The 12,092-nt window shown below is 38.7% G+C and overlaps 1 protein-coding gene and 1 long non-coding RNA gene across 3 annotated transcripts in view; one reads left to right on the top strand and one right to left on the bottom strand.

Annotated features, from left to right (window-relative positions):
* Window positions 1–12,092, bottom strand: part of LOC138404748 (uncharacterized) — a 102,801-nt gene that overhangs the window by 25,761 nt on the left and 64,948 nt on the right. The gene's annotated exons all lie outside the window — the stretch shown is intronic.
* On the top strand, window positions 750–11,916 carry LOC117996419 (pre-piRNA 3'-exonuclease trimmer-like). Of its 2 annotated transcripts, XM_034984478.2 has the most exons (11): window positions 750–1,002; window positions 1,591–1,825; window positions 2,163–2,314; window positions 2,626–2,761; window positions 4,005–4,333; window positions 4,915–5,042; window positions 5,497–5,639; window positions 6,655–6,741; window positions 10,244–10,332; window positions 11,044–11,142; window positions 11,730–11,916. In XM_034984478.2, the coding sequence occupies exons 1-11, from the start codon at window positions 875–877 to the stop codon at window positions 11,791–11,793; spliced, it is 1,590 nt and encodes a 529-aa protein (XP_034840369.1). In that variant the 5' UTR covers window positions 750–874; the 3' UTR covers window positions 11,794–11,916. The 2 variants fall into 2 exon arrangements, with proteins under 2 accessions (XP_034840369.1, XP_069365740.1); XM_069509639.1 differs by lacking the exon at window positions 11,044–11,142.

Raw genomic sequence — 12,092 nt, 5'->3', positions numbered from 1 at the left:
GGCTACGGTGTCTAACGCTGAGGTACTTGCCCGAATGCAGAAGACCGAGAAGACCAAGCGGACGAAGTCGCGGGCATCAGCTAGTAGGTAAGCTATAAAGTGAAAACAAAAATTCTAAGCCAGAACTGTTATTTACTGTTTCACAATAAAGACGCTAGGTAGTGCGGTTTTGCCATAGAAATATATTATTTCACCACGTCCGTCTTTGCAGCCGACCAACGTCCTTGGCCCGCTCTACATATGTGTGTACCAGTGCATATTTAAGGTAGGTAGATATGTGGTTATGTAATCGTTCAACATTGCGTGTAGCTAAGCTAATTTGCCATCAAAACGACATTTTTTCATGAGTTTTTTAGAACATTTACCTAAATACTAAAAGCTCCCTAATGTAGGTAGGCATTCAAAGTTAGGTAACGTTAACTTTTCATAAATTGGCCAAAATTGTATATTGCAGAAGCCATTTTGAGGGTTCCGTAGTCCGTACCCGCCAAAGCCAACGGGACCCTATTAATAAGCTTCCGCTGCCCGTACTATATCCGTCCGTCTGTCTGTCAGCGGGCTGGTCCTCCGTCCTTGTGAACCGTAATAACTAATAAGGTACTCTCTCTATTGTAGAGTTGGTGTAGGTAATGCGTGGTAAAACCGTAAATACAACAGAATAAGACTATGGTTCTATGGCGCTAACATTTGACAGTTGATTGACATTGACAATGACAAATGACATGACAAAATGATCGATGACAGAAAATAATAACACATGATCATGATCAAAACATTTTGTAATAAAAAAATTGAAGAAGAAAATGTTAATGATTTAATGGTATTGTAAGAAGAAATCACTACTTTCCTAATATTTTTACGTTACAGTTTAAAAATGGAGATCACCAGAAAAAACTTTAGTGAGCAACTGGAAAACATAACCAAAAACTTGAAACGCTCATGTTTTGTCGGATTTGATGCCGAATTCACCGCTATATTATCAGGAGACCGCTTTAAATACAGGTATATTTATCATCCAGATATTTTAAATAATATTATTGTGTAAAAATAATAAAAAACTAGTACCTACCTATTGACCCTAAACCTTTTCCACACCTTTTCTTTTATTTACTATGATTGGTTCCTAACAGTACCTACATCTGGTAAGGAAAAGGTGGCTTTTTGATTTATCCACAGCTCATGCTTCACACCCTTTCTAAACATAATATGACCAACTAGCTGATGCCCGCGATTTAGTACGCGTGGATTTACGTTTGTAAAAATCCCGTGGAAACTCTGTGATTTTCTGGGATAAAAGTAGCCTATGTCACTCTCCAGGTCTTAAACTATACCAATGCAAAAAAATCATGTTGATCTGTTGCTCCGTTGCGATATGATTGAAGAACAAAAAAATAAAGCAACAAACAAACACAGTTTCGCATTTAAAATAATATGGGTAGTGTTTCATCATATAACTCTTTACAAAATAAATGAAATAATTTTTTTATTGAACTTACTGCATCTAGAAATTCTCTGAGAGGAGACCCGTGCTCTGTAATGAGCCAGCTATGGGTTGATCGTGATGATGATGATTTTTTGTTTATATTTCAGGTTATTTGACACAAACAAAGAAAGATATGACTTAATAAAAGATGAAGTGAGCAAAATGATAATGACTCAAGTTGGCCTGACCATGTTCCAATATGACCATGATCATGACAGCTATATTGCAGTGGGGTACACATTCCACCTGTGTCCCCAAGTGGTTGCCGATATTGATCAGACCTTCATATTCCAAGCATCTACCCTCAAGTTTCTTTGCAGACACAATTTCAATTTTAATAAGGTAAAAACATATTAAAAAGTTGAGTCGGATTCGCACACGAAGGGAACCTTTAAAACGGCAAAAAAATCACGTTTGTTGCATTGGAGCCCCATTAAATATTTATTTTCTTCAGTCAAATACATGATCTGTGAAAATTTCTACTGTCTAACTATCACAGTTCATGAGATACAGACGGTATCTCATGACAGACGAACAGACAGGGGGGGGGGCACCAGGGATTAATCCCATGTACATTATTTTCTGCCACTGTACCTACTACTTTAACCATTTCTTTTTAAATATCTTACCTTAAACATTTTCTTTGAAACCTAACTTACTTTCACATCATCTTTTTCAGTTCATATATGATGGCCTGCCCTATTTAAGTAAAGTAGAGGAAGCACATATAAGACAACAATTGAAAGACAAAACACTAGTTGGTAACCTAATACATGCATTCACAATGGAAGATGAAAGGAAACTACAGAAATACTGCTCCGAGGTTTCAAAGTATGAATTTTCTTCTAAGTTCTTCTAAATATATAAAAGGAAAAGGTGACTGACTGACCGACAGATCTATCAACGCACAGCTTGCTGCTGGATGGATCAGGCTGAAATTTCGCATGCAACTAGCTATTATGACGTAGGCATTTGCTAAGAAAAATTTTTTGAAAATTCAACCCCTAAGGGAGTGAAATAGGGGTACGAAATTTGTGTAGTCCACGCGGACGAAGTCGCGAGTATAAGCTAGTGCAATTATAAGAGTTTTTGTTTTTTAATGTGAGCGGTAACATAACAAGCGGTTTTTTTTTCTATTTTAGATGGCTAACCGGAAATGATGAGGAAACAATGTATCTAGACATCGAGTGTCCCACAATGCGGTACATAGTTCACAACGAGATCAGACAGCGGTTCCCCGACGTACTTACCACTGATAGCTTAGGTAATAGCAATAAGGTAATTTATGTTAGAAGTAGCTACTTGTATGAAATAAACAGTGGCGGATTTGCAGGTTTGGCTGCCCTAGGCCCCAGGGTATTTAGTAAGTAGGTATAGATAGTTCAATCCACGAAGACGCGCCCAGGCGCGCCTTTCTCAACATTCATCATAACTTTAATTTATAATGAATTTACTTTATTGCCAACTTTAATTACAAAATCAGTCAATTGTTTGTTTTGAATGGCTGCCCCTAATACCTGGCCGCCCTAGGGCCTTAGGGCAAATCCGCCACTGGAAATAAACAGCAACTGAAGCTGGGAGACTGTTTAAAATGGTGATTACAGCACGCGGCAGAAAATAATACGCATCGGCCTTTAGAATGACATTTCGGCTTTGTAGATCGTTATTACTCATACCTATAATATGACGTTTTGTAGCCGTAGGTCTCAACGACAGAGACAACGCTCTAGAATCTGCTATCTCCTTTTAAAGGTTGATGTACATTACTTTCTGCCGCGTACTGGAAATACATAGTATAGTAGGTATATTAGGTTCTATTAGTAGGTAATGATAATTTGAACACAAAAGCTGCATGGTAACTGTATCCTTAGTTATTCACTATACCTATAATTTTGCAAGACCTATAGTTCTAACACAGCTCGACAAGTTGCAAAGCTATGCTTATCATCAGCACCTCGATTGCGGGAAACTGCATCAATCATTATTACAATCTTAATCGTTCTGATTGGCTGAATTTGTGCGATTGTTGTTGCAACAATGCATTGTAGCCAATAGTGAGCGAGCATCAACCAATCAGAGGTGATTGCGATCGTGACTTTGTAGCTGTCATTCTCCCGCAATCGCGCAGCAGATTTTACATGTAACCATCATCTTCATGATCAACCCATCGCTAGCCTACTACTGAGCACAGGTCTCCTCTCTGAATGAGAAGGGCTTAGAGCCTAGGCTAGCGTGGCGGACTATGGCCTAAACTTTAGGCAATAGTCAGGCTGCAGGTTTACTCACGATGTTTTCCTTAACCATATTTAATTGCTTAGCTCTTAAAAAGTCACGGGAACTCTTTTATTTTCCGGGATAAAAAGTGGGATACAAGCTATCTCTGCACCAAATTTCGTCAAAATCTGTTTTATGGATGGGCAGTGAAAAGGTGTGAAGACACATACTTTCGCATTTATAGTATGGAATATGTATTAGGGACATATATTTATATGGAAATGTGATAAGTGATATTTTATTTCAGGTTCTAATATACAGAGATAAATATGTAGAAGGAGCCAACAGCGCACCCATGGCTATTTTAGAAGATAACCTAATGAGCTATTTATTGGGATTTTCACAAATCATTGATTTACTCGCAACACATCAAAAACCTATAATTGGTCATAATAACTTTTTGGACCTGGTACTTCTCCACAATCAATTTATAGGTCCATTGCCTAAAAAATATTGTATGTTTAAGAAAAATATTAATAGTTTATTTCCAATCATATTTGATACAAAGTACATTTCTCATGAAATGGGAAGGAGGCTGAGTTTCGATGAAGTATGGAAATCAAATGCACTACAAGAGTAAGCTATAATATTTTATTTACTACTAGCTGAGTTTGCGCCTACGTCCGTCTGCGTGGAATTAGGCTTTTAAAAAATCCTGTGGGAATGCTGAATTTTGGGATAAAAAGTAGCATGTCACTCTCTAATCTCTGTCTTTAACAATATCCGTGCAATAAAATCCCGTCTATCCGTTGCTCCTTTGCGACGTAATTGATAAATAAACAAATATACTTTTGCATTTTTATTATTAGTAGCAATTTAAAGTACAAAATTAAAAACAAATTAAAGTTTAACACAGAGCCTTGACCAAGGTCTTATTAATAAGTATGTTATGAAACTTCTAGTTGCAAGTCTAGAACTTTTTTTAGTTTTTTTTACAATAATTATTGTGTGTGTGTGTGTTCGTTCGTTCGGTACCTATGCGTTCGCGTTTTATTCTCCCAAAGGAGTTAAATCTTTGTACAGTTATTGTCAGCACTAGCATGAATGTTTAAGATATAGTACCATCGAGGTACTAGGTGGCGCATGAGTCCAGCCCTTGCTGTATTTTATTTAACCTCGCATATTTTATTGTAATGTTTGTAATATTTTTATTGCAGTTTATATGAATTTTTCTCTGAGGGAAAATGTAAAAAACTGGAAAGTGGGGTTAATTTCATAAAATTGAGTACACCATTTAATGTCAAACAGTCGTACCACGAAGCTGGATGGGATTCATATTGTTCAGGTAAGAGTTTTTCGTAAACACACTACATATTAGAACCACGCATACATTTCATTTATTGGACCAGCGACTCATACAGATGGAGTCCACTCATATTGGAGTAGAGTATTTTTGATAACTACTTAAACTCAACTTTAGGCATACGGTTGAAATTGGTATTCTGAAAAAACACAAGACGCGCGCCTAGACTTGCCGCGTGGTGCCCCTTGAGTGCCAAAGTAGTCCTCTCCGCTCCGCTTAAGTGGATACCGGGCCTTACACTCGACCTCATCTACAGTCTATTTGTGTCCACTGCTGGCTTTCCGAAGTTATGCCACCACACAGTCCTCTCCCTTTTTCACTAAGCTTATCTTGCTTAGCAGTTCTAAACTGTGACATATTTTAAATAAGCTGCCTATTACAATGTTCAAAAATTCCTGGTCCGCTTCTATGATTTTATCATGTTGATGTGTTCCAGGATACTGTTTCATCCGGATGAGCCACTGGGCGGCGTGCGATAACAGCGGCAAGTATAGACCGGTGGGTCCCAGCGAAAAACTCGCGGCATTAGCTCCCTACTGCAACAAAGTCAACGTCATACGCGGAGCTATACCTTTCATGGTAAACATCGTACAAGTATATTTAGGATACAGTTTCACCCGGATAGGTCTCAACAGCAAGTATAGACCGGTGGGTCCCAGCGAAAAACTTGCGGCATTAGCTCCCTACTGCAACAAAGTCAACGTCATACGCGGGGCTATTTTCATGGTAAATATCATACTAATATGTTTAGGATTGTGCGGTTGTGCGCGCGTCCCCCCACCTCATACCCCGATTACCATCACGACCTGTCAAACAGTTTTTATTTATTTATTTATTTTGTAATTTATTTATTTAATAACTCAGTACAGTTCATTTCTCTGGAATCATTAAAAAAAGATTTAACGAAAAAAATACGTACTTTTTTCGTTGAATCTTTTGATTTGTTTTGGTAAACTGAGAGTTTACTAACATAGATATTTTTTTATTGTTACTGTGTTTTATTTATATTTATTTTCGTGTCTATCTTAGATAATGTATCTATAATAATAGAAAGAATTTCTGGAGTCGATCCAAAAGATTTCGAGTTTCCCCACTTACATTATAAACAAACAAATTCACACTCCTATCTTATAATATTCACGTAAATATGTAAACTTTACAATACAAACCATTTACTGAAAAGATAGAGCGGCTACTTATTCATTTAAACTACTTTAATATCCATTATTGTCCGTTTATGGTAACTTGACGCATGAGTAATAGGTATGGTCAGCACACAATAATAAACCCTAAGTTCTAAGGAATAAAGCAATTATGATGCCAACATATTCTCACGTGTTAAGTTACGATGAACGGACAATAGTAATAAAACTTGCAGAAATCATCTATCATTGTCATATCAATGCTAATTTCTGTACCAGGGAACCTCTACCTTTACTAGTGACTTACATTTGCGAAGAAAGATGCCAAATGGCCTCTTTTTCATTGAGTATTAAATCAGTTATTCTGTCTATGAATAATTAATATATCATTGAAATATCTTCAAGCGTCGATATCATTAAGATTTTGATGTCAAAATAAAGTTCTATTTCAGAATCTCGTGGACGTCGACCCGCCGCGACATCGCCCGGAATTGCTTCACATAAAATCTATGAAGGAACGAGTCATTAACGTCGGGAAGGTAATTATGAATTCAAGTATCTGTAATTTTATGTATTCCTAGGTTTCGCCCGTGGTTTGGCCATCGATTCACACGTCTTATTAGCTGACCAACCCGTCTTCTCTTGGATGTAATTTCTGAAAAGCTGAGCTCCAATCTGCGTTCTCTAAAGCACATAAGGACATTCGTTCAGGGCATGCTCAACTGTTTGCTCGGTGTCTGAGGAGTAGAAGCATCCGGGTGTGTCGCGAAGCTTAAAGCAGTGGAGATAATGTGCAAGTCCACTCTTGTCCAGTACGATGCACCAACTTTGCCTATAGTAATGTACGCCTATACCTAATAGGTATCCCGATATAAGAAAATGCGGTGATTTTCGTGCACATTGGAGCCGATTCTCGTCTATATAATCTCTTAACTAAACTAAAATGACACGTCTAAATCTATTGCTATCCCTGTCATATTGCTGCTTGCGGAAAAGGATAGCACTAGATTTAGACCTGTTAATTTATTTAAGAGTTTGTGTACAAGAGAATCGGCCCCAATGTTTTGCAAGAAGCTCGTAAGCTTAAATAGTTACGAGCTTAATTGATGTGAGATTATATTTAGTTGATCCGGGCACTCAGTTTATTTATGCAGTAAACATTGGCCTTCAAGTGACAAAAGGAACGTTAGTTTCGCAATGTTATGAACTGGTGAGAATGTTACATAAGGAGATTAAAGACATTCTACGTCTTATTTAAAAGACAAAAAGGAAACTTTAGGTACTAACGGTGCAATTTATCTGCTACTAGATGAAGTCTAGGAGTCGCGGGCAGCGGCTTCGTCCGCGTGGATTTAGGTTTTTTAAAAACCCCGTGGGAACTCTTTAATTTTCCGGGATGAAAAGTAGCCAATGTGCTTCCCCGGGTTGTAATAACTGTGTACCAAATTTCATCAAGATCGGTTAAACTGTTGGGTCGTGAAAAGCTAGCAGACAGACAGACAGACGGGCAGACAGACAGACAGACAGACACTTTCGCATTTATAATATTAGTATGGACTCTTTTTTCGTTTCGTTCCAATGAGAAAATGGGCATTTTTGTTAAGACAAGACAGCGAGCGTACTAATAAAATATTAAGCTATTTACGTCCCGTTTAAAAGTCAAAACGCAAAAAATGTATCGTTTGGAAGACAAAATGGGCATTGTTGTTGCCATATTACAGCCGGGAACGTTACATAAGGAGCTCAAAGAAACTCTATTTACGTCCGGTATAGTAAACAGTCGCCCGCGTCTTATCCTCGGAGCCAAAATTAGAGTCCATAATATGTTAGGGAACAGTTATGGTTGTAATTATTGTCACATCGGCAGAATTCGCGACCGTTTCCCAACCACGCATTCCGTGTTATTTTCGCTGTTGCGTCCTGAAAGTGCGTTTAATATTCCCAAAATATCTTAGTTTTAAACGTTAAATGAACGAATTTTGTCTATTTGCCAAACTTTTAGTTTTAGGGATCTTCATCATCATCATCATCATCAAGCAATAGACGTCCACTGCTGGACATAGGTCTCTTGTAGGGACTTCCACACGCCACGGTCTTGCGCCACCTGAATCGAGCGGCTCCCTGCGACTCGTCCGATGTCGTCCGTCCACCTAGTGGGGGGTCTTCCAACACTGCGTCTTCCGGTGCGAGGTCGCCATTCTAGCACCTTGGGACCCCAACGTCTATCGGTTGTACGAACTATGTGCCCTGCTCATTGCCACTTCAGCTTCGCAACCCGTTGAGCTATGTCGGTTACTCTAGTTCTCCTACGGATCTCCTCATTTCTGATTTGATCACGTAGAGAAACTCCAAGCATAGCTCTCTCCATCGCCCGCTAAGTGACTCTGAGCTTTCTTATGAGGCCCATAGTTAGCGACCATGTCTCGAATCCATATGCCATCACTGGCAACACGTTAGGGATCTTAGGGATCTTAATCCAATCAATTCAATCCATCCACCTGTAAACGTCCAATTCTGGACATAGGTAGGAACGGCATTCCGAACCAGTGGTATATGTCCCGCAAATTGCTAATGCGCGTGGCTGCCATCTTAGTGACGTCAGCACTAGAGTGAAGTTTCGAGCTGATGGTATATTTTTATTTCGGCTGACGTCAAAATGACGGCATTTCGATGTTAATGAGACATGGTTCCAATAGCAATTTGCGGGACTTATAAATTGAACTATTTGACGGTTCAAAAGCACTTCTAAAAGTTTACTTGAATAAAAATACATTCTATTCTATTCTATAGGCCTTTTCGAGAGCGCGCTACTGAATAAGGTACTCCGTCTTCCTCATCTATCTTCGTCCCGTTTCCCGCTTCATCGTTCCAGCGGGCTATGTCGCTCAACACTGCTCTAACTGGTACCTACGCGGTCTCTACTTGAACACCTCTACCCCATTTGATTAACAATCTGGAATCACAGGACCCTTTCCTTGACATAGAACTATCGGCATCCTATACTTTAAAAAAAAATACGAATTGGCGCATTCACACTTCCTCCAAAACGTATAGACTGGCGTGTGTGACAAGCACTGGCACAGTGTATCAGTACCCATCACCCAAGTACAGCTAATACCGCGTTTGGCAGACGTCCAAACGCACACACGCAAGTCAACCCACACGCACACGCATCCACCGCGTGCATACTCCCCCCGGCTAGTTAAAACAGATTGATAATACCCAAGTGTCACTGGATCTTTATTTTAGCCTTGGTAAAGTTTTTGTAGCACGCCAGCCGTTTGATTTTTTAAATGTAAGAAAACCCATTTTTCATTCCTCTGTCAAGGTTGATTTAAGGTTAAGATATAAATACAATGCGGCGACAATGTCGCGTAACCGCTTGCTGATTTGGCGCTACGGCAGACGTTTGTATGCGCTTGATCTTCTATTGCTCAGTGATAGCTCATTAATCTGCTATGGCTATTTGTCTTTTTAATTGTCCATATTTGTAACTAATCAATTTTGGTCGCATTTAGATTTTGTATTTGGCAAACGTCTTAAACGGTGACCATAGTGAGTGCAATCTTCCTCAGTTCCTACTACGTCAGATCACAGGTGTCACAAATATCGACATTGGAGGAAGAGCGGGAACTCTGAAAACTGTAATTTGTATGGTTTTTAAACTTACTTCAGGATTCCCGACACAATAAGTTAAAAGCATCTTTTCAGCAATTCATTTCATTTCATTGACTTGCAAAATAGAGCTTATTTAAAATATTGAGAACTCAGATTCAATGTATGATGGATAAACCACTAGTATTTACCTGTAGATATAGATAATTAGTTGATGCCCACAGCCCGATAATTCGTCCGCGAGGATTAATAGAAACTTTTTGATATTCCAGGGCTAAAAGTAGCCTATACTGTTCTCCGGGATGCAAGCTATGTCTGTACCTAGATTCGTCACAATCGGTCAACGGATGGTCTCTAAAAAACTAGCAGACAGACAGATATAATATAATATTAGTATAGATTAACCAATTAACGTTTTTATTTCAGGTAACGTCAGTACTCACAAGTTTTGGTTCCATAGACGTCAAGCCTTATGGGAAAAAAACTGCGCTCATAGCAACCAGCACACAAAACACGTAAGCATAAATGATCATAGTAACCAACACACAAAATACGTAAGCATAAATGATCATAGCAACCAGCACACAAAACACGTAAGCATAAATGATCATAGCAACCAGCACACAAAACACGTAAGTATAAATGATCATAGCAACCAGCACACAAAACACGTAAGCATAAATGATTATAGCAACCAGCACACAAAACACGTAAGCATAAATGATCATAGCAACCAGCACACAAAACACGTAAGCATAAATGATTATAGCAACCAGCACACAAAACACGTAAGCATAAATGATTCGCCAGATAGAGTAAATATCATTTGCACTAACTTAGGAGTTTAATTACCCTATGGAAAATACATTTTTCTAAACCTAAGACTCAGTGATTTCAAATGTACCACAATATCTTTATCTTTCTGGCATGTTCCCTGACCGCTGTATAAAAACAAGATTGGTTATATTCTAAGTTCATGTACTACACTACAGTGTAAGAAAAACCAACGCCTTTGATGTTTGTGGAAAAGCCGGCATCACTAGACCACTAGTCTTCGCATGTATAGCTGCCACCGTCCTTGCAGAAAGGCTTATTAAAACTGGCGTATGCAGCTTGGACAGTCCTCCCACGATTCCTCCGACTAGCTCTAACCGTCCCCGTTGGTCGACTGTATTGGTTCTTTGATTAAGCTACAAAATAATGTTATGTATTATTTTGTTTCCTAGGGCCGATAAGATATTAAAACAATTCAAGAACGACAGAGAGTACAGAATATCACCATTTAACGTCATCAGACATACTCCTGCAGGCAGAATGGCGATTTGGTGAGATTTTTCTTTTTAAAAGGTCTCTTAAAGCCTGACCAGAAAAATAACACCTCGCCACACTACGGAAAGCCTGTGGAACTAATTTAAACTCAGACTAAGACTTTAAATAAAACCTTATACTTAGTGACCATAGACCATATTATAGGTACTAGTAGCGCCCCCAGAGCAAGTTTTTGTATTTCTTGTCAGGCTTTACATTCAATTTTCCGCAGCTACCCAAAATCTCCCTGTATCCCTACTAATATTACAAATGCCAAAGTGTGTTCGTTTGTTAGTTTCTCCTTCAATCACGCATGACTGGGCAACGGATCGACGTGATTTTTGCATCTAGATAAAGTTACATACCTGGAGAGTGATATATGACTGCTTTATCCCAGGAAAACACGGTTCCTACGGGATGACGCCATTTTTCACGCATTATCCTTCAATTTTGCCTCAACCAATCCACGTGATTTTACGCATAGATACCTACAGTTAAAGACCCGGACATTGACATAGACTTTTAATCTCGATTCCCGATGAAAACAGAGTTCAGAGTGAAAATAGAACGAAATCATAGATTGTATATTTTCTTTTGTTTGCAGGGGAAGCGCGTTGTTAACAGGCAGCTTACTTCTGTATTTATTACATAGACGAGTTAATAAATAATAATGTAAGAAAATCAGCATAATCGCCGTATTGAAATAATAATGTTATAAGACTGTTCTATGTTTATAGTACAATTTAATATTAAGATTAAATGAAGACAAAGTAAAGATGCCTTACAAGTTATACAGAATTTTATTTCCAATGTAATGAACCCTGCGTTTCCACTGAAGCGAAGCTGAGTGGACCAATCAGAATATAGACCGATGATTATCACGTCATTTAACAATAATCTGATTAGTCCGCTCCGCTTCGGTGAAAACACTCCCCGCACCACGGTACATTTACGTGCGTTTTTACGC

This window comes from Maniola hyperantus, chromosome 3 (genome assembly GCF_902806685.2).
Source record: "Maniola hyperantus chromosome 3, iAphHyp1.2, whole genome shotgun sequence".
NCBI lineage: Eukaryota > Metazoa > Arthropoda > Insecta > Lepidoptera > Nymphalidae > Maniola > Maniola hyperantus.
This window is presented reverse-complemented; position numbering and strand designations above follow the sequence as displayed.

Coding starts and splice junctions, on each gene's coding strand:
- LOC117996419 (XM_034984478.2), top strand. CDS start 875: ATGGAGATCACCAGAAAAAACTTTAGTGAGCAACTGGAAAACATAACC. Junction 1,003..1,590: donor GGAGACCGCTTTAAATACAG/GTATATTTATCA, acceptor TTTATATTTCAG/GTTATTTGACACAAACAAAG. Junction 5,043..5,496: donor ATGGGATTCATATTGTTCAG/GTAAGAGTTTTT, acceptor GATGTGTTCCAG/GATACTGTTTCATCCGGATG.